This window comes from Larimichthys crocea, chromosome XVII (genome assembly GCF_000972845.2).
Source record: "Larimichthys crocea isolate SSNF chromosome XVII, L_crocea_2.0, whole genome shotgun sequence".
NCBI classification, from domain to species: domain Eukaryota; kingdom Metazoa; phylum Chordata; class Actinopteri; family Sciaenidae; genus Larimichthys; species Larimichthys crocea.
The window spans coordinates 11,291,261-11,311,621 of NC_040027.1; the positions used below are offsets into that span (position 1 = coordinate 11,291,261).

The 20,361-nt window shown below is 43.0% G+C and overlaps 1 protein-coding gene across 1 annotated transcript; it reads right to left on the reverse strand.

Annotated features, from left to right (window-relative positions):
- Positions 1 to 1,502: 1,502 nt before the first annotated feature.
- Positions 1,503 to 4,566, reverse strand: gpx7 (glutathione peroxidase 7). The gene is made up of 3 exons (XM_010742640.3): positions 4,328 to 4,566; positions 2,710 to 2,971; positions 1,503 to 2,012 (listed from the first exon to the last, which is right to left on the reverse strand). The coding sequence occupies exons 1-3, from the start codon at positions 4,457 to 4,459 to the stop codon at positions 1,849 to 1,851; spliced, it is 558 nt and encodes a 185-aa protein (XP_010740942.1). The 5' UTR covers positions 4,460 to 4,566; the 3' UTR covers positions 1,503 to 1,848.
- Positions 4,567 to 20,361: the final 15,795 nt, after the last annotated feature.

Here is a 20,361-nt window from a genome sequence, read left to right on the forward strand (position 1 = left end):
ACAGAGAAAAGGCTCCTTGAGGAGCTCTAACAGTTGGTTCTTATACTTTTTAAAAAAAAGCACCTCCCCACTGATACAGTTAATATCATAACCTCCTTTTTTGGGTTTCTGCTCAGTAATGAGCATTATGATTCATATCCAAATGATACTTCCCTAACCTGTCTCTCTTGTCCTTGTACTATTTTTATAATTATCTCTCCCTGCCAGCCTCAGTGAAACACAGGCCAAATAAGAGAAGTGGATGAGACATGCAAAAAAACAGGACACACACACTCTCTATATGAGTTAAAACATGTGAAATGTGAAATTTAAAAATTTAAAACACAGAAAAAGCAGGTACAAAACTGGCATAAAGTCACCTGTAGGTACTCTGAAAGGAATCCTGGACTTTTTTGTTCAGTGCTCTCTTTAACTTGCAGTTACAGGGACTGAAGATAGATAGAGTCTGAATGAAGGTGGGACAAGTTAACCCATAAATTATATTTTAAATACATATTATCATTATGTAGATACATCTATATTTTATTCTCAGCTTCATCACATGAATATATGTTGCAGTAGTGTAATGAAATGTGTTGATATCTTCTATACTGTATATATTATAACTTGTCTAATAAAGGTTTTCTGATACATAACAAAAGAAAAGGTTGTGGGTTTTCTGTGGTATTTTTATCCAAAAGGTCAAGGATGAGGAACCAATTTTACGTTTAAAGTTTAAGCGTTTTAGAATTTTTTTAATCAATTGGTTACAAAAGTGGCCTCAGTGCAATGTTCAATCTCAGCATATTCCAGCCCTCTTTTTTCAGCATATTGTAATTACATTTAACTATTATGTTTTCGAAAAATATTGAACATTCTTATTTCACCCTGGTCATGAGACACAGATGGAAAGCCATCCATACCAAGAATGTATCACTGTCTGATTGTAGTTTTATAATTAAAGAAAACTGATTAGGACTTCATGTTTAATGTGCAGAAGTGAATTTGGTTCTAACAAGTGCCAGCCCAATCTGTTAAAACATGAAAGTAACAAAATAAATCATTTGGAGTCATATATTTTTATACAGGGAGTTTAACAATCTAAAACAGTAAATTATTAAACTTTTCTCATGATGTTTAAGGTTTATTTGCATCAGTATTATTGTAAAAAAATAAAACTGATTAAACCACTTATGTGAAATATTATTCTAAGAAATAATAGGTATTGTTTTATCTGCAAATTAAAAAAACTGAAATAAATAAAACGTAAAACCAAAACTTTAATTTTAGGCATGATGATTACACTACTCCACTCACTACTCTGTCTCTATATCACATGCAACTCTTCACACATCCATTTACTATTACTTTGTTTTATTAATTCATATTTACCCCTACATTAGCTTCTACATATTTATAGCTCAATATGGAGCAGAAAAGTAAATGTGTTTTAGTATTAGTATTCTGTAAAATCTGTATTAGATAAAACAGTGTAACACAAACTCAATAGCAAGGTATCACTCTCATCACAGTAAAAGTTTATTCCACAAATGAGAATGAACAAAAAAACAAACACAAAATCCTTGTGACTAACAAATGGGAAACAGGAGGTCTTTGGGTAAAGCTGCAGATTCAAATGTCATACACCTGTTAGAAAACAGACATTGACTTTAAAAACATAGTGGTGTTTCATCAGTGCTTTCAGAAAGCAAGGGGCATTTGCTTTCACAACGTGACTGGAATTGAATGGTTTATTCTAACAAAGTCTGATTGTACAAGCAAAATAACTGTGTTAAGTTAACCCCTTTGGCTCATGCATTAGTACATGTACATATACTGCAGAACACTGAAGGATCTTTTAATTGTAGGTTAAAGCTCTTCTTTCTTCTTTAAGATTATCTGCCGCACCATTTCAGCTATTTTGGGTCGGATTTCTTTGACAGAAACTTTTGGTCCCCATGCGTCTACCACTTTGCCGTTTACATCAATGAGATATTTCCAGAAATTCCAGTCAGGCTCTTTTCCAGAAGACTCTGCGAGGAATAAGAGAATAAAAAATAAGTTACAGGCCTTGACAATTTAAATACATTCTTTCAAGCATATATACTGTATATGTTACAATGTTCTCCATGTGCGCATCCTGCCAGATACACTTCCACCTTTCTTTTTACCTTCTTTTCTATACATTCTTTTTATTTTAACAGCTGTACAATACAGTCAGATCTTAAGTCTCAAACTTCGGATTTGGTCAATCTTCGTCAGTGGGTCTTCATGCTTACCTTGTACTTCCTTTTTTCTTATTTTTTCACATAATTTATTACCCCTCTTCCTTTATTTCATTGTTACATTTGCATGCTACATGTTTGCCTTCATTCTTAATTTCCTCTCCAATTTATTAGCTATTGATTCATATGAAAATGTATTTATGTGTTATATATATTTAGGTATTTATTTAGTAAAGGACAAGTCTCACTTCCTGGTAATTTCCCCAGTGGTTAACACTGTCATACTTCTATGAATTTAGTATTAAATATGCTGTGTGTGTCGTCCATATGAATTTCTGAATATCTGACATTCAGTCTTCATAATAAAGTGATCCACCAGGTTCCACTGTGTTAATTAGAAATCTTGTCGTCTTTGTCTCATTTAATTAATAAAATAAAAGAATATTTTCATGCACACAAAGATAAACTCACACCAGTGGACCACCAACATTACACCCTTACTCACCAACAAGGTACTTGTAGACATTGTTGGCTCCAGTTCCGACTACAGCGATTTTACTGAACAGAGGGAAGGAGACTCCGTAGACTCTGCGAACAAAGCTGTCGATCTCCTTGTCGCTGCCAGGCTCTTGCTGCCCAAACTGGTTGCAGGGGAAGGCCAGCACATTGAAGTGGTACGGCCCAAAGTCTCGCTGGAGCTGCTGCATTTCTTTGTAGTGTTCCTCAGTGAAGCCACATTCACTGGCTACATTCACCACCAGCGAAACCTAAAGCCACAGAAATACACCGTGATAACACTGCAGTAACTGTTTCTAATAATGTCAAATATAATAATTGATCAGTCACTTGTATCACTTGTAATAAACTCATTCAAAGTGAATTCATAATTCTTCATGACTACCCTCATAAACATGCATAATGCTTTATGATGCACTATAACAACTGCCATTAAAATAAGTGTCTTATGGCGGCTCTTGACGAGTTATGATCTGATGTTTGGTACTTATAATACATTCTGACAAGATTATTTTAACATTTTACTTAGCACTAACAATGAAACGATGAAGCATACATTACTATAGATACATGATATTGCGTATCAGAGTCATAAAGCAAAATGGATACATTATAATTCACTATGAATGTCCCTATAATGCACTATAGATATGGTCTTTATAGAAAGTGTTACTGATACGGTTGCTTAAAAAAATTACAGTTAATCAATTATCAACAATTTGCTGATGAATTTAGTGAGTTTTGTGCTGTTTGTACAGAAACAGTATGCAAGAGCATGTTAGTGTTAGTGCAGGTTAATACATGCTACAGCTTCGTGCTTCAGCTCACAGTCAGTAAAGAATGAGAGCAGCTCATCAGTGTGTCAGTCTGCACATTCTTTGATTTAATTGTCCCTCAGTCAGACGACAGCACTGATTGTCAGACTGACAACATCTAGTGTCACGATGAAGCAACACCAAGTGTGATGGATCTGAAACAAATCAGAAACCAAGCAGGGAGGACGTATTCTCCTTTTTTAAAGGGAGCATCCTTTGAGATTGTGTTAAAACAACACTAATATCACACACAATCTGATCTAGTTTCTTAATTATTCATGCATATTTTTATTTTTATTTTCACTAAATATAAGATTTAAAAAAAATGTTATTCAATGTAGGTTTGACAACAAAGTTTCCAACTACAGCCATGTGAATACTAAAAAAAAATCCTTTACTGATTCAGACCAGCTAAATAAAAACGATTTTATACAGTAACTTACCTGATGTACTAAAAAAATAATCAGTCTATTGTGGGCAGATTAAGGTTAATCGAGTCCCAGTGAGCCGTACCTGATTTGAATGAAAGCTCTACGAAGCTCCTGCAGCTGCAGGGGCTCTGCAGGCCTCTTGCCACGTAGCCAGCCGGGGCTTTACATGATGGGGCATCCCGAGCAGGCTACAGTCAAACTGATCAGCAGCAGGACTATATTATTACATCTACAGACGACATGTTACGTGACAGGAGTTAGAAATACACATGCCCATGCAACATTCATTCATGCAACCGGCTGACATGCAGAGAAACTAGTTAAAGACTCTCGAACATCAGCTGTTAACACACAGACTTACCGAGCCCCGGTACTTTTCTAGGGACACTAACTTCCCCCTGCTGTTCACGACTTTAAAAGTATAAAAGTCTTTCTGTTTGCTCTCAGTGAGGCTGAATAAAGTCAGTAACACGGTGAGCGCTGCGGGAAGCATCTTTTACAGTCAAACTGCCAACGCAACAGCAGCGGGGGAAACTTCTTCAAACTCCGGCGGAACTCCTCCAACCTACCCCCCAAACCACGCACCCACCCCCGGCTCGGCAGTCAAGGTACAGACGGTAAAGAGAGGACCACACTTCCAGGACCGGCCGACATTTACAAAATAAAAGCCTCTTCCATTAATTTATGCTGCAGAGGTTGGTCAAAGATTTTGTCATAAGTCAAAAGAAATGATGAGATACTTGAGTAAGTAATAAGACGGGATACTAAATATGTACTATTTACTATTTAATAAAGTCAAAAATTATGAGCTGGTAAGGCAATTTTTTTATTTTCTTGACCTTTTGGATAAAAATACCATAGAAAACCCACAACCTTTTGTTTTGTTATGTATCAGAAAACCTTTATTAGACAAGTTATAATATATTTTGTTATGTATCAGAAAACCTTTATTAGACAAGTTATAATATATACAGTATAGAAGATATCAACACATTTCATTACACTACTGCAACATATATTCATGTGATGAAGCTGAGAATAAAATATAGATGTATCTACATAATGATAATATAATTTATAATTTAAAGAGAGCACTGAACAAAAAAGTCCAGAATTCCTTTCAGAGTACCTACAGGTGACTTTACGCCAGTTTTGTACCTGCTTTTTCTGTGTTTTAAATGAGAATAAAGATAAGGAGTCCGAGCAGCAAATGGACCACACCCAGTTTCACGCTGCAGGCACCACTGGTAGTTGTTGTGGTTGTGGCTGCCGTTGTTGTAGTCTGGACAGTTGTTGTTGTGGTATCAGTGTTTATTGTTGGTGGATTATTTGAAATTGGATTGGTATTTGTTGTTGGGGCAGGTGTTGCTGTGGTTGGTGCTGAGGTTATTGGGGCAGCCGTTCTTGTAGTTCGGACAGTCGTTGTTGTTGAGGCAGCTGTTGTTGTGGTTGGGCTAGCACCTGTTGTTGGGGAACCACTTGTTGTAGTTGGACTGGCAGTTGTTGAAATAGCTGTTGTTGTGGTTGGGATAGCAGTGGTTGTAGTTGGGGCAACTGTTGTAGTTGGTGCAACAGTTGTTGTAGTTGGGGCAACTGTTGTTGTAGTTGGTGCACCAGTTGTTGTTGTTGGGGAAACAGGTGCTGTTGGGGCAGCAGTTGTGGTTGTTATGGCAGCGGTTGTTGTAGTTGGGCCAGTGGTTGTTGTTGGGGAAGCAGTTGTGGTTGTTATGGCAACAGTTGTTGTAGGTGGGCCAGTGGTTGTTGTTGGGGCCGCAGAAGTTGCAGTTGGTGCAGCAGTTGTTGCTATGGCAGCAGCAGTTATTGTTGTTGGGGCAGTGGTTGTAGTTCTGACAGGAGTTGTTGTAGTTGGTGCAGCAGTTGTTGTAGTTGGGGCAGCAGTTGTTGTAGTTGGGGAAGCAGTTGTTGTAGCTGGGGCAGCATTGGTTGTAGTTGGTACAGCAGTTGTAGTTGGGGCAGCAGTTGCAGTTGTTGGGGCACTGGTTGTAGTTGTGACAGCAATTGTTGTTATTGGAGCAGTGGTTGTTGTTGGTGCAGCAGTTGTAGTAGTTTGGGCAGTTCTTGTCGTTGGAGCAGCAGTGGTTGTAGTTGGGGCAGCAGTGGTTGTTGGGGCAGCAGTTGTTGTAGTTGAGCCAGCAGTGGTTGTTGTTGGGGAAGCAGTTGTTGTTGTTGGTGCAGCAGTTGCTTGTGCTGCAGTGGTTGGTGTTGGGGCCTCAGTGGTTGTAGTTGGGGCAGCAATTGTTGTTCTTGGAGCAGCAGTTGTTGTTGGGCCAGTGGTTGTTATTGAAGCAGCAGTGGTTGTTGTTGGGGAAGCAGTTGTTGTAGTTGGGGCAGCAGTTGTTTTAGTTGGCGCAGCAGTAGTTGTTTGGGCATTGGTCATTGTTGAGGCAGCAGTTGTTGTAGTTGGCGCAGCAGTAGTTGTTGCTATGGCAGCAGCAGTTCTTATTGTTCCGGCAGTGGTTGTAGTTGGAGAAGTGGTTGTAGTTGGCGCAGCAGTAGTTGTTGCTATGGCAGCAGCAGTTCTTATTGTTCCGGCAGTGGTTGTAGTTGGAGAAGTGGTTGTAGTTGGCGCAGCAGTAGTTGTTGCTATGGCAGCAGCAGTTCTTATTGTTCCGGCAGTGGTTGTAGTTGGAGAAGTGGTTGTAGTTGGGGAAGCAGTAGTTGTTGCTATGGCAGCAGCAGTTCTTATTGTTCCGGCAGTGGTTGTAGTTGGAGAAGTGGTTGTAGTTGGGGAAGCAGTTGTTGTAGTTGGTGCAGCAGTTATTGTAGTTGGTGCAGCAGTTATTATAGTTGGGGAAGCTGTTGTTGTAGTTGGGGTAGCAGTGGTTGTAGTTGGTGCAGCAGTTGTTTTAGTTGGTGCAGCAGTTGTTGTTGGGGCATTGGTCGTTGTTGGGGCAGCAGTTGTTGTAGTTGGTGCAGCAGTAGTTGTTATTGGGGAATCATTTGTAGTTGGGGCAGCAGTGATTGTTGTTGGGGCAGCAGTTGTTGTAGTTGTGGAAGCAGTTGTTGTTGTTGGGGAAGCAGTTGTAGTTGGGGTAGCAGTGGTTGTAGTTGGTTCAGCACTTGTTGGGGTAGCAGTTGTTGTAGTTGGTGCAGCAACTGTTGCTGTTGGTGCAGCAGTTGTTATGGGTGGTGCAGCAGTTGTTGTAGTTGGTGCAGCAGTTGTTGTTGGGTCAGTGGTTGTTGTTGGGTCAGCAGTTGTTGTAGTTGGGGCAGCAGTTGTTGTAGGTGGTGTAGCATGTGTTTTAGTTGGTGCAGCAGTTGTTGTAGTTTGGGCAGTTCTTGTCGTTGGAGCAGCAGTGGTTGTAGTTGGGGCAGCAGTGGTTGTTGGGGCAGCAGTTGTTGTAGTTGAGCCAGCAGTGGTTGTTGTTGGGGAAGCAGTTGTTGTTGTTGGTGCAGCAGTTGCTTGTGCTGCAGTGGTTGGTGTTGGGGCCTCAGTGGTTGTAGTTGGGGCAGCAATTGTTGTTCTTGGAGCAGCAGTTGTTGTTGGGCCAGTGGTTGTTATTGAAGCAGCAGTGGTTGTTGTTGGGGAAGCAGTTGTTGTAGTTGGGGCAGCAGTTGTTTTAGTTGGCGCAGCAGTAGTTGTTTGGGCATTGGTCATTGTTGAGGCAGCAGTTGTTGTAGTTGGCGCAGCAGTAGTTGTTGCTATGGCAGCAGCAGTTCTTATTGTTCCGGCAGTGGTTGTAGTTGGAGAAGTGGTTGTAGTTGGGGAAGCAGTTGTTGTAGTTGGTGCAGCAGTTATTGTAGTTGGTGCAGCAGTTATTATAGTTGGGGAAGCTGTTGTTGTAGTTGGGGTAGCAGTGGTTGTAGTTGGTGCAGCAGTTGTTTTAGTTGGCGCAGCAGTTGTTGTTGGGGCATTGGTCGTTGTTGGGGCAGCAGTTGTTGTAGTTGGTGCAGCAGTAGTTGTTATTGGGGAATCATTTGTAGTTGGGGCAGCAGTGATTGTTGTTGGGGCAGCAGTTGTTGTAGTTGTGGAAGCAGTTGTTGTTGTTGGGGAAGCAGTTGTAGTTGGGGTAGCAGTGGTTGTAGTTGGTTCAGCACTTGTTGGGGTAGCAGTTGTTGTAGTTGGTGCAGCAACTGTTGCTGTTGGTGCAGCAGTTGTTATGGGTGGTGCAGCAGTTGTTGTAGTTGGTGCAGCAGTTGTTGTTGGGTCAGTGGTTGTTGTTGGGTCAGCAGTTGTTGTAGTTGGGGCAGCAGTTGTTGTAGGTGGTGTAGCATGTGTTTTAGTTGGTGCAGCAGTTGTTGTAGTTTGGGCAGTTCTTGTCGTTGGAGCAGCAGTGGTTGTAGTTGGGGCAGCAGTTGTTGTTGGGGCAGCAGTTGTTGTAGTTGGTGCAGCTGTTGTTGTAGTTGGCGAAGCAGTTGTAGTTGGGGCAGCAGTTGTAGTTGGGGCAGCAGTGGTTGTTGTTGGGGCAGCAGTTGTTGTAGTTGGGGAAGCAGTTGTAGTTGGGGCAGTTGTGCTTGTTGGGGAAGCAGTTGTTGTAATTGGGGTAGCAGTGGTTGTAGTTTGTGCAGTGGTTGTTGTTGGGGCAGCAGTTGTTGTAGTTGGAGTAGCAGTTGTTGTAGTTGTTGGGGAAGCAGTTGTAGTTGGGGCAGCAGTTGTTGTAGTTGGGGCAACAGTTGTTGTAGTTGAGGCGTCAACTGTTGTAGTTGGAGCAGCAGTTGTTGTTGTTGGGGCAGCAGTTGTTGTTGATGGTGCAGCAGCTGTTGTTATTGGGGCAGCTGTTGTTGTTGGTGCAGCAGTTGTTGTTGTTGGGGCAGCAGTTGATGTTGGGGAAATGGTCGTTGTTGGGGCAGCAGTTGTTATATTTGGGGAAGTAGATGTAGTTGGGGCAGCAGGGGTTGTTGTTGGGGCAGCAGTTGCTGTAGTTGGGGTAGCAGTGATTGTAGGTGGTGCAGCAATCGTTGTAGTTAACACAGTAGTTGTTGTTGGAGCAGTGGTTATTGTTGGGGCAGCAGTTGTTGCAGTTGGCTCAGCAGTTGTTGTAGTTGGGGCAGCACTGGTTGTTGTTGGGGCAGCAGTTGCTGTAGTTGGGGTAGCAGTGATTGTAGTTGGTGCGGCAGTTGTTGATGCTATGGCATCAGCAGTTGTTCTTAGGGCAGCAGTTGTAGTTCGGGTAGCAGTTGTTGCAGTTGGGGTAGAATTGGTTGTTGTTGGGGAAGCAGTTGTTGTAGTTCGTGCAGCAGCTGTTGTAGTTGGGGCAGGAGATGTTGTTGTTGGGGCAGTGGTTGTTGTTGGGGGAGCAGTTCTTATAGTTGGGGTAGCAGTTGTTGTAGTTGGTTCAGCAGTTGTTGTAGTTGGGGCAGCAGTTGTTGTAGTTGGGGAAGCAGTTGTAGTTGGGGCAGCAGTTGTTGTAGCTGGGGAAGCAGTTGTAGTTGGGGCAGCAGTGGTTGTATTTGGTGCAGTAGTTGTTGTTGGGGCAGCAGTTGTTGTAGTTGGTGCAGCTGTTGTTGTAGTTGGCGCAGCAGTTGTAGTTAGGGCAGCAGTTGTAGTTGGGGCAGCAGTGGTTGTTGTTGGGGCAGCAGTTGTTGTAGTTGGGGCAGTTGTAGTTGGGGCAGTTGTGCTTGTTGTTGGGGAAGCAGTTGTTGTAGTTGGGGTAGCAGTGGTTGTAGTTTGTGGAGGGGTTGTTGTTGAGGCAGCAGTTGTTGTAGTTGGAGTAGCAGTTGTTGTAGTTGGTGCAGCTGTTGTTGTAGTTGGCGCAGCAGTTGTAGTTGGGGCAGCAGTTGTAGTTGGGGCAGCAGTGGTTGTTGTTGGGGCAGCAGTTGTTGTAGTTGGGGAAGCAGTTGTAGTTGGGGCAGTTGTGCTTGTTGTTGGGGAAGCAGTTGTTGTAGTTGGGGTAGCAGTGGTTGTAGTTTGTGCAGTAGTTGTTGTTGGGGCAGCAGTTGTTGTAGTTGGAGTAGCAGTTGTTGTAGTTGGTTCAGCAGTTGTTGTAGTCCGTGCAGCAGTTGTTGTAGTTGGGGAAGCAGTTGTATTTGGGGCAGCAGTGCTTGTTGTTGGGGCAGCAGTTGTTGTAGTTGGGGTAGCAGTGGTTGTAGTTGGTGCAGTAGTTGTTGTTGGGGTAGCAGTTGTTGTAGTTGGTGCAGCAGTTGTAGTTGGGGCAGCAGTGGTTGTTGTTGGGGCAGCAGTTGTCGTAGTTGGTGCAGCAGCTGTTGTAGTTTGGGCAGCAGTTGTTGCTGTTGGGGAAGCAGTTGTTGTTTGGGAAGCAGTTGTTGTTGGTGCAGCAGTTGTTGTAGTTGGGGCAGAAGTGGTTGTAGTTGGTGCAGCAGATGTTATTGTTGGGGCTGTAGTTGTTGTTATGGCAGCAACAGTTATTGTTGTTGGGGTAGTGGTTGTAGTTGGTGCAGCAGTTGTTGTAGGTAGGGCAGCAGTTGTTGTAGTCTGGGCTTCAGCTGTTGTAGTTGGGGAAGCAGTTGTTGTTGGGGAAGCAGTTGTTGTAGTTGGGGAAGCAGTTGTTGTTGGGGCAGCAGTTGTTGTAGTTGGGGAAGCAGTGGTTGTACTTGGTGCAGTAGTTGTTGTTGTGGCAGCAGTTGTTGTAGTTGGTGCAGAAGCTGTTGTAGTTGGGGCAGCAGTTGTTGTTGGGGCAGCAGTTGTTGTTGATGGTGCAGCAGCTGTTGTTATTGGGGAAGCAGCTGTTGTAGTTGGTGCAACAGTTGTAGTTGGGGTAGCAGTTGTTGTAGTTGGTGCAGCTGTTGTTGTAGTTGGGGCGGCAGTGGTTGTTGTCGGGGCAACAGTTGTTGTAGTTGGTGCACCAGCTGTTGTAGTTGGGGCAGCAGTTGTTGTTGTTGGGGCAGCAGTTGTTGTTGATGGTGCAGCGACTGTTGTTATTGGGACAGCAGCTGTTGTAGTTGGGGTAGCAGTTGTTGTTGGGGCAGTGGTTGTTGTTGAAGCAGCAATTGTTGTAGTTGAGGAAGTAGTTGTAGTTGGGGCAGCAGTGGTTGTTGTTGGGGCAGCAGTTGTTGTAGTTGGTGCAGCAGCTTTTGCAGTTGGGGCAGCAGTTGTTGTTGCTGGGGCAGCAGTTGTTGTAGTTGGTGCAGCAGCTGTTGTTATTGGTGCAGCAGCTGTTGTAGTTGGTGCAGCAGTTGTAGTTGGGGTAGCAGTTGTTGTAGTTGCTGCAGCTGTTGTTGTAGTTGACGCAGCAGTTGTTGTGGTTGGGGAAGCAGTTGTAGTTGGGGCAGCAGTTGTTGTAGTTGGTGCAGGAGATGTTTTAGTTGGGGCAGCAGTTGTTATAGTTGGTGCAGCAGCTGTTGTAGTTGGGGCAGATGATGTTGTTGTTGGAGCAGTGGTTGTTGTTGGGGCAGGAGTTGCTGTAGTTGTTGCAGCTGTTGTTGTAATTGGCGAAGCAGTTGTATTTTGGGAAGCAGTTGTAGTTGGGGCAGCAGTTGAAGTTGGGGCAGCAGTGGTTGTTGTTGGGGCACTAGTTCTTGTAGTTGGGGTAGCACTGGTTGTAGTTCGTGCAGCAGTTGTTGTAGTTGGTGCAGCAGTTGTAGTTGGGGTAGCAGTTGTTGCAGTTGGGTTAGAAGTGGTTGTTGTTGGTGCAGCAGTTGTTGTAGTTGGTGCAGCAGCTGTTGTAGTTGGGGCAGGAGATGTTGTTGTTGGGGCAGTGGTTGTTGTTGGGGCAGCAGTTGTTGTAGTTGGGGTAGCAGTTGTTGTAGTTGGTTCACCAGTTGTTGTAGTTGGGGCAGCAGTTGTTGTAGTTGGGGAAGCAGTTGTAGTTGGGGCAGCAGTGCTTGTTGTTGGGGCAGCAGTTGTTGTAGTTGGGGTAGCAGTGGTTGTAGTTGGTGCAGTAGTTGTTGTTGGGGCAGCAGCTGTTGTAGTTGGTGCAGCTGTTGTTCTAGTTGGCACAGCAGTTGTAGTTGGGGAAGCAGTTGTAGTTAGGGCAGCAGTTGAAGTCGGGGCAGCAGTGGTTGTAGTTGGTGCAGTAGTTGTTGCTGGGGCAGCAGTTGTCGTAGTTGGTGCAGCAGCTGTTGTAGTTTGGGCAGCAGTTGTTGCTGTTGGGGAAGCAGTTGTTGTTGTTGGGGCAGCAGTTGTTGTTGGGGCAGCAGTTCTTGTTGGTGCAGCAGTTATTGTTGGTGCAGCAGTTGTTGTTGTTGGGGCAGCAGTTGTTCTTATGGCAGCAGCAGTTATTGTTGGTGCAGAAGTTGTTGTAGATGTGGCAGCGGTTGTTGTAGTTTGTGCAGCTGTTGTTGTAGTTGGTGCAGCAGTTGTTGTAGTTGGGTAAGGAGTTGTAGTTGGTGTAGCAGTTGTAGTTGGGGCAGCAGTGGTTGTTGTTGGGGTAGCAGTTGTTGTAGTTGAGGAAGGAGTTGTTGTTGGGGCAGCAGTTGTTGTAGTTGGGGAAGCAGTTGTTGTTGGGGCAGCAGTTGTTGTAGTTGGGGTAGCAGTCGTTGTAGGTGGTGCAGTAGTTGTTGTTGTGGCAGCAGTTGTTGTAGTTGGTGCAGCAGCTGTTATAATTGGGGCAGAAGTTGTTGTTGTTGGGACAGCAGTTGTTCTTGGGGAAGCAGTTGTTGTAGTTGGCACAGCAGTGGTTGTTGTTGGTGCAGCAGTTGTAAGTGGGGAAGCAGTTGTAGTTGGGGAAGCTGTGCTTGTTGTTAGGGCAGCAGTTGTTGTAGTTGGGGTAGGAGTTGTTGTAGTTGGGGCAGCAGTTGTTGTTGTTGGGGCATCAGTTGTTGTAGTTGGGAAAGCAGTTGTAGTTGGGGAAGCAGTGCTTGTAGTTGGGGTAGCAGTGGTTGTAGTTGGTGGAGCAGTTGTTGTTGGGGCAGTAGTTGTTGTTGGGGCAGCAGCTGTTGTAGTTGGAGCAGCAGCTGTTGTAGTTGGTGCAGCAGTTGTTGTAGTTTGGGAAGCAGTTGTAGTTGGGGCAGCAGTGCTTGTTGCTGTGGCAGCCGTTGTTGTAGTTTGGGTAGCAGCTGTTGTAGTTGGTGCAGTAGTCGTTGTTGTTGGGGAAGCAGTTGTTGTAGTTGGTGCAGCGGTTGTTGTAGTTGGGGTAGCAGTGGTTGTAGTTGGTGCAGCAGTTGTTGTTGGTGCAGCAGTTGTTGTAGTTGGTGGAGCAGTTGTTGTTGGGGCAGTAGTTGTTGTTGTTGGGGCAGCAGTTGTAGTTGGGGCAGCAGTGCTTGTTGCTGTGGCAGCAGTTGTTGTAGTTGGGGTAGCAGTGGTTGTAGTTGGTGCAGTAGTCGTTGTTGGGGAAGCAGTTGTTGTAGTTGTTTCAGCAGCTGTTGTAGTTGGGGCTGCAGTTGTTGTTGGGGTAGCAGTTGCTGGTGCAGCGGTTGTTGTAGTTGGGGTAGCAGTGGTTGTAGTTGGTGCAGCAGTTGTTGTAGTTGGGGCAGCAGTTGTTGTTGGTGCAGCAGTTGTTGTAGTTGGTGCAGCAGCTGTTGTAGTTGGTGCAGGAGTTGTTGTAGTTGGGGCAGCAGTTGCTGTAGTTGGGGAAGCAGTTGTAGTTGGGGCAGCAGTGCTTGTTGCTGTGGCAGCCGTTGTTGTAATTGGGGTAGCAGTGGTTGTAGTTGGTGCAGTAGTCGTTGTTGATGGGGAAGCAGTTGTTGTAGTGGGTGCAACAGCTGTTGTAGTTGGGGCTGCAGTTGTTGTTGGGGCAGCAGTTGCTGGTGCAGCGGTCGTTGTAGTTGGGGTAGCAGTGGTTGTAGTTAGTGCAGCAGTAGCAGTTGTTGTTGTTGGTGCAGCAGTTGTTGTAGTTGGTGGAGCAGTTGTTGTTGGGGCAGTAGTAGTTGTTGTTGGGGCAGTAGTAGTTGTAGTTGGTGCAGCAGCTGTTGTAGTTGGTGCAGCAGTTATTGTAGTTGGGGCAGCAGTGCTTGTTGCTGTGGCAGCAGTTGTTGTAGTTGGAGTAGCAGTGGTTGTAGTTGGTGCAGTAGTCCTTGTTGTTGGGGAAGCAGTTGTTGTAGTTGGTGCAGCAGTTGTTGTAGTTGGGGTAGCAGTGGTTGTAGTTGGTGCAGCAATTGTTGTTGTTGGGGAAGCAGTTGTTGTAGTTGGTGCAGCAGTTGTTGTTGCTGGTGCCGCGGTTGTTGTAGTTGGGGTAGCAGTGGTTGTAGTTGGTGCAGCAGTTGTTGTTGTTGGTGCAGCAGTTGTTGTAGTTGGTGGATCAGTTGTTGTTGGGGCAGTAGTTGTTGTTGTTGGGGCAGCAGCTGTTGTAGTTGGTGCAGCAGCTGTTGTAGTTGGTGCAGCAGTTGTTGTAGTTGGTGCAGCAGTTGCTGTAGTTGGGGAAGCAGTTATAGTTGGGGCAGCAGTGCTTGTTGCTGTGGCAGCCGTTGTTGTAATTGGGGTAGCAGTGGTTGTAGTTGGTTCAGTAGTCGTTGTTGTTGGGGAAGCAGTTGTTGTAGTGGGTGCAGCAGCTGTTGTAGTTGGGGCTGCAGTTGTTGTTGTTGGGGCAGCGGTTGTTGTAGTTGGGGTAGCAGTGGTTGTAGTTGGTGCAGCAGTTGTTGTTGTTGGGGCAGCAGTTGTTGTTATGGCAGCAGCAATTATTGTTGTTGGGTTAGTGGTTGTAGTTGTGCCAGCAGTTGTTGTAGTTGGGGAAGCAGTTGTAGTTGTGGCAGCAGTTGTTGTATTTGGGGTAGCAGTGGGTGTAGTTGGTGCAGTAGTTGTTGATGTTGGGGCAGCAGTTGTTGTAGTTGGTGCAGGAGCTGTTGTAGTTGGGGCTGCAGTTGTTGTTGTTGGGGCAGTAGTTGTTGTTGTTGGGGCAGCAGTTGTTGTTGTTGGGGTAGCAGTGGTTGTAGTTGGTGCAGCAGTTGTTATTGTTGGTGCAGCAGTTGTTGTAGTTGGGATAGCGGTGGTTGTATTTGGTGCAGCGGTTTTTGTTGTAGGGTTAGCAGTTGTTGCTATGGCAGCAGCAGTTATTGTTGTTGGGGCAGTGGCTGTACTTGTGGCAGCAGTTGTTGTAGTTGGGGAAGCAATGGTTGTTGTTGGGGAAGCATCTGTCGTCGTTGGGGAAGCAGGTGTAGTTGGGTCAGCAGTGGTTGTAGTTGGAGTTACAGTGGTTGTAATTGGTGGAGTAGTTGTTGTTGGGGCAGCAGTTGTTGTAGTTGGTGCAGCAGCTGTTGTAATTGGGGTAGTAGTGGTTGTAGTTGGTGCAGCAGTTGTCGTTGAGACAGCAGTTGTTGTAGTTGGTGCAGTAGATGTTGTTGTTGTCGGGGCAGCAGTTGTTGTTGGGGAAGCATTTGTTGTTGTTGGGGCAGCAGCTGTTGTAGTTGGTGCAGCAGTTGTTGTAGTTGGTGCAGCAGTTGTTGTAGTTGGTGGAGCAGTTGTTGTTGGGGCAGTAGTTGTTGTTGTTGTGGCAGCAGCTGTTGTAGTTGGTGCAGCAGCTGTTGTAGTTGGTGCAGCAGTTGTTGTAGTTGGGGAAGCAGTTGTAGTTGGGGCAGCAGTGCTTGTTGCTGTGGCAGCAGTTGTTGTAGTTGGGGTAGCAGTGGTTGTAATTGGTGCAGTAGTCATTGTTGTTGGGGAAGCAGTTGTTGTAGTTGGTGCAGCAGCTGTTGTAGTTGGGGCTGTAGTTGTTGTTGTTGGGGCAGCAGTTACTGGGGCAGCAGTTGCTGGTGCAGCGGTTATTGTAGTTGGGGTAGCAGTGGTTGTAGTTGGTGCAGCAGTTGTTATTGTTGGTGCAGCAGTTGTTGTAGTTGGGATAGCGGTGGTTGTATTTGGTGCAGTGGTTGTTGTTGTTGGGTCAGCAGTTGTTGCTATGGCAGCAGCAGTTATTGTTGTTGGGGCAATGGCTGTAGTTGTGGCAGCAGTTGTTGTAGTTGGGGAAGCAGTTTTTGTTGGGGCAGTGGTCATAGTTGGGGCAACAGTGGTTGTTGTTGGGGCAGCAGTTGTTGTAGTTGGGGCAGCAGTTGTTGTAGTTGGCGCAGCAGTGGTTGTTGATGAGGAAGCATTTGTCGTCGTTGGGGAAGCAGTTGTAGTTGAGTCAGTAGTGGTTGTAGTTGGGGTTACAGTGGTTGCAATTGGTGGAGTAGTTGTTGTTGGGGCAGCAGTTGTAGTAGTTTGGGCAGTTGTTGTCATTTGAGCAGCAGTTGTTGTTGGGGCAGTTGTTTTCGTTGAGGCAGTAGTTGTTTTGACAGAATTACACAAACTGGCACCACAACAAAGTGGTTCACACGTAATGTTACCAGCACTTCGTATGAAAGGTAGGCTACCTAAGGTGGCAGCATCTGTGCACAGGTTTTTAGATGCACATCCAAAGGCTGGATAAGTGCTGGACCCATTTGTCACTGTTGATGAAAAATCATTGGTCTATGACAATATAATATATTGTTGACATGTAATCAGTGTAAATATGTTGTAATCTAAGTGTCCAAATGTACATTCATGTTATCCATAAAATATATTTAGTGTTAAAAGCAAGTACTCACCAATTAAACATTTATTGTGCAGAATGCTTTTATTCAGGCTTTACTGTACATACTTTATTACTGGATTGCTATAACTTTTGTGTGACTGATCGAGGCAGATGTAATTTTAACACATTAACCTAATGTGGGATGTTTAAATCTGTTTTGTGAGATAAAAATGTTCCAAGATTTTAATTTGTAAAGTGACTAATCTCCATCACTTTATTTAATAGTTACGTCATTTTTGTGAATAATAATATGTACAATTTTTACCTCTGAAATGTATAGGATTCTAAATATATAATTAGTCAAGGACAAAAAAGGAGAACAGTACTTAAGTAGATCTACTCTATTACTTTCCTCCTCTGGTTGACTTTCAAGAACTCACATTGTGCAATATGTTTGAAATACCTTAAGGTAGTAAAACAGATTTGCAGACAAACTATTAAATTATGTATCATAAAGACTCACCCATTGCTTGAAAGCAGTGGTCCTCCACTCCCTTACATTGTAATTGGGTCGTACATTGAGAAGTGGTACATGTGAAACACTGAAGGCTGTTGTTTGTCTGAGGCTCAGGGACTGAAAGAGAAAAGGATGTCATTATTTATTTGAGGAAGAGAGAACATTTAAAGTGTTGCAAAATAAAAATATTCTTTAAATGTAATTCTTACATTTTATCTTAAATGTGTTATCATGTGTTCTTACAAGTAAGATTTACTGAGTTGCAGTTATCTGTGTCGCAGCAGAGAGCGGATGCAACTGCACTTGCAACACCCAAGTTGGCTGAAAATGTCTGATTGCCTGTGGCTGGACACAGGGAGGACGATGCACACGCCTTGAAGATTTGCTGTACTGGAGTTCCGGATGAAGTGACTACAAAAGTGCAGTTTGTTAATGCTGATGTAAGTTCACAGTACATGTATATCACTGAAAATAAATAGATGAGATAAATAAACTACTACCTTTAAAGGAAGCTGTTATACACTTGGTCTCACTTGAGGAACATGGTAACAGCACAGTGCTTGAACACTGCTCATCTGTGCAAGTTTGACACTTTAGGACTCCAGCTGTTATGGGGAGAAAAATAATCAATGAATGACGATCACGTTTTAAATGTCAAATCAAACAACTCAAGTAAAGGCTGCTGAAATCTCTCTTAAAATGATTTTAAAACACATGAAGTTGTAATGGTTAAAATGTTGTCATTAAAAAAAAAAGAAGAATATTGAACATGCACTACACAGATCTAAATTAACTTTATTGGCTTCCCAACTCTTTAACGTTCTTAAAACTCTGACCTGAATTGTTTTTTTTTTACAAGTGACATTTAGTGTAAGATTTAAATGTTTTCGTAAAATCAGTTATGTTAAAATGAGAAAGCTCTCTATTACCTGCAGAAACTCTCTAAGAGTAGTAGATGTAAGAGTAAATGGAGTTACCTGCGCTGGAGAGTGCCAAGACGAGAGTTAGAGAAAGGATCCGCTTCATCGTGATGAACAGGTAAATACAGATTAGTTTTCCTGGATGGTGATACTACACCCTATGAGCACCACTGCACTTTATATACTGTACAGGTGTTGAATAAATTAAGGAATTGGGTGTGTTCATATTTGACCAGATACTCACCTCCTCTATTGTTACTTGGAAAACCATCACGTGAACAGACCATCCCACACCTTCTTTAAAATTTCAGCAATGTTAACCTATGCAGGATTATGCACCAAAAAGGAAAATGTAAAATACATAATTGTCTTTTTTATATATTTCTATTCCTCCCGTCATTGGCTCTCTGTCAGTTTTCAGTTCATTTCAAAACGGTCTACAAAGCTCCTCATGGATTGGCCCCATTCTTACCTATCTAATCTTTTAATTCTGTATACCACACATAGGTGACTCAGGTACTCAGACCAGTCATTCCTCAAGCTTAGAGGTGTGTGTCTCAGCCGCAGCCCCTGTCTGTGGCACAAACTGCCCCACATCCTTCAAAGCACAGGTTTGGTCTTTTCTTTGTTTTTTGTTTTTTTTGTTTTTTTTTGTAAATTTCTACTAGTGATTGGTCTTTAATAATGTACAACAGGTAGCTCTTCATAATATTTTTGGTTTGATTTCATATAATTACATTTGCTAAGAGAAATGGTTCTTTGATGCACAAACCAGCGATGATGTCCTGACAGGGAGGAATTTCTCTGACATACTGTGTAGAAGTATGCCCTTACTCACCCCTTATCATAACAGTGCTTACTTCTTTTGTTTTCTTTCTTTTTTTCTGTTTATTGTTCGCCCATCATCGGAAATGTTTTTAAAATAATAACCCGCATGAACATTCCATTCATGACTGCGCCATTTGCGTTGACTGTATTGTTTTCCCAGGTAAATTTAGGAATAATTATTCAGATGTCGCAATGGACAGGTAGGCATGACGATGTTGGAGATAATCTGACTGTTCTCAGGAAAGTCATCAGTGACTTTATTGTACATTGTATTGTTCTTTGATCTTCAAAGTGATTGCATTTCCATGTAAAATGAAACCAGCTTAAGTGTTTCTTTTTCACATTCTTGGTTGGGTTGAGTTGTTGATTATGAACATAGATCAGTTCTGTGGCTAGACCCTGGGGCAGACAAGACAAGTAGGGGCCTATGTTACTTTAGACATGAAATGTTAATTTATATTGTTAATCAAAAGTCTGTCAATTATTGGTTATTTCATCAAGGGCCAGTATTTGGTTTGTCAATTACAATGTATAACAATAGATACATAAACAATCCTTATGTTCAGGTGATTATCCCCCAAACAAAACTTTATTATCAATATTAGTATTATCCAATACTAATAAATAAATATTCATTTCTGCCAATAGATTTGCCTAAATGCTTCACACTGGACCTATAAATAAAATGCCTTCTGTGACTGATACTAGGGTGAATACTGGTATCTTGCATAATCTGATAATTTATATTGTGTGTCAGTTCAAATTATGTTCCAAATGCCTCATATAATCCTATAATCCTAGCCTATTGTTGGAATAGCAGAATGTATTAAGCTCTATTAGAAAAGGGAAACAATCAACACAGGATAGATGACTCAGTTTGATGGATGACTTTGTCAAACACAGTGAACCAAAACCAAAACTACTGTTAAACTGTGAGCCGGCACACAATAATATATATTATAGTACATTATTCGTAAGCTGAAAGACGCCGAGCTGGGCTTTTTGCTGCTGCTATGTCTTGTGTTGTTGCTTTTGCTTGATGTTTGGCCATCAGCAAAGTTGTTGACAATAAAATAAGTTTTTGATGATAAGTAATATGATCGTAACAGAAAACACATGTACAGCTGTTGGGGCACAAAATTACAAAATTAATAATTTCTAAGTCATCTCGTTTTCGAACAGATTCAATTGTCATTCCAGTCTAGGCCTAATAAATTAAATACACACACATTAAGTGCACAATATTTTGTATTGGGTTTAGTTCATATACATTTATATTTTAAAAAGCCTTCATGATCATATCTTTTTATAAGTTAATTTAACACAGGCTAAATTTCATTAATGCTTTTTGTACAAAAGATTAGTCATAAATGTTCAATGAAATATCTACCTAGCCAGCTAAATTAATGAGGGACAGATAAAATGGGAATTAAATTCCCCCATTAGAATGAATGATGAAGTGCCACCACTGTATTTCTGGCAAACTGGAACAAAAAAAAAAAGGGTTAGGGATAACTATAAATAGCAGGGAAATATCTTGCTATTGACTTTAGATCAGGTTTTTTTGGTCAATGTCACATACTTTCTGCTGCCACAAGATTGCCACACCTGCCTTACGACTCCTAATTATAGGACCAACACACCCATGGGCACCTAGATAGGGGCAAGTACATTTAAGTACATTTCCTACTTGCATAACATGGAAACTGGGCATAACAAATGACAACTGCTGGGAAACCATAAAAACTAACTAACCAGGCGTAATGAAAAAGTGTCCCAACAGAAAAAAAAGAAAAGAAGTGTGATGAACAAGGCAGAAAGAATGATAGACATATAAGTAGGTGTGTGT

What these genes read in the sequence shown, in the direction of transcription:
- gpx7 (XM_010742640.3), bottom strand. Translation starts at nt 4,459, where the DNA reads ATGCTTCCCGCAGCGCTCACCGTGTTACTGACTTTATTCAGCCTCACT. An exon ending in TAGAAAAGTACCGGGGCTCG is followed by an intron (nt 2,972 to 4,327) that starts GTAAGTCTGTGT and finishes CTGTGGCTTTAG; the next exon opens with GTTTCGCTGGTGGTGAATGT. An exon ending in TGTCTACAAGTACCTTGTTG is followed by an intron (nt 2,013 to 2,709) that starts GTGAGTAAGGGT and finishes TATTCCTCGCAG; the next exon opens with AGTCTTCTGGAAAAGAGCCT.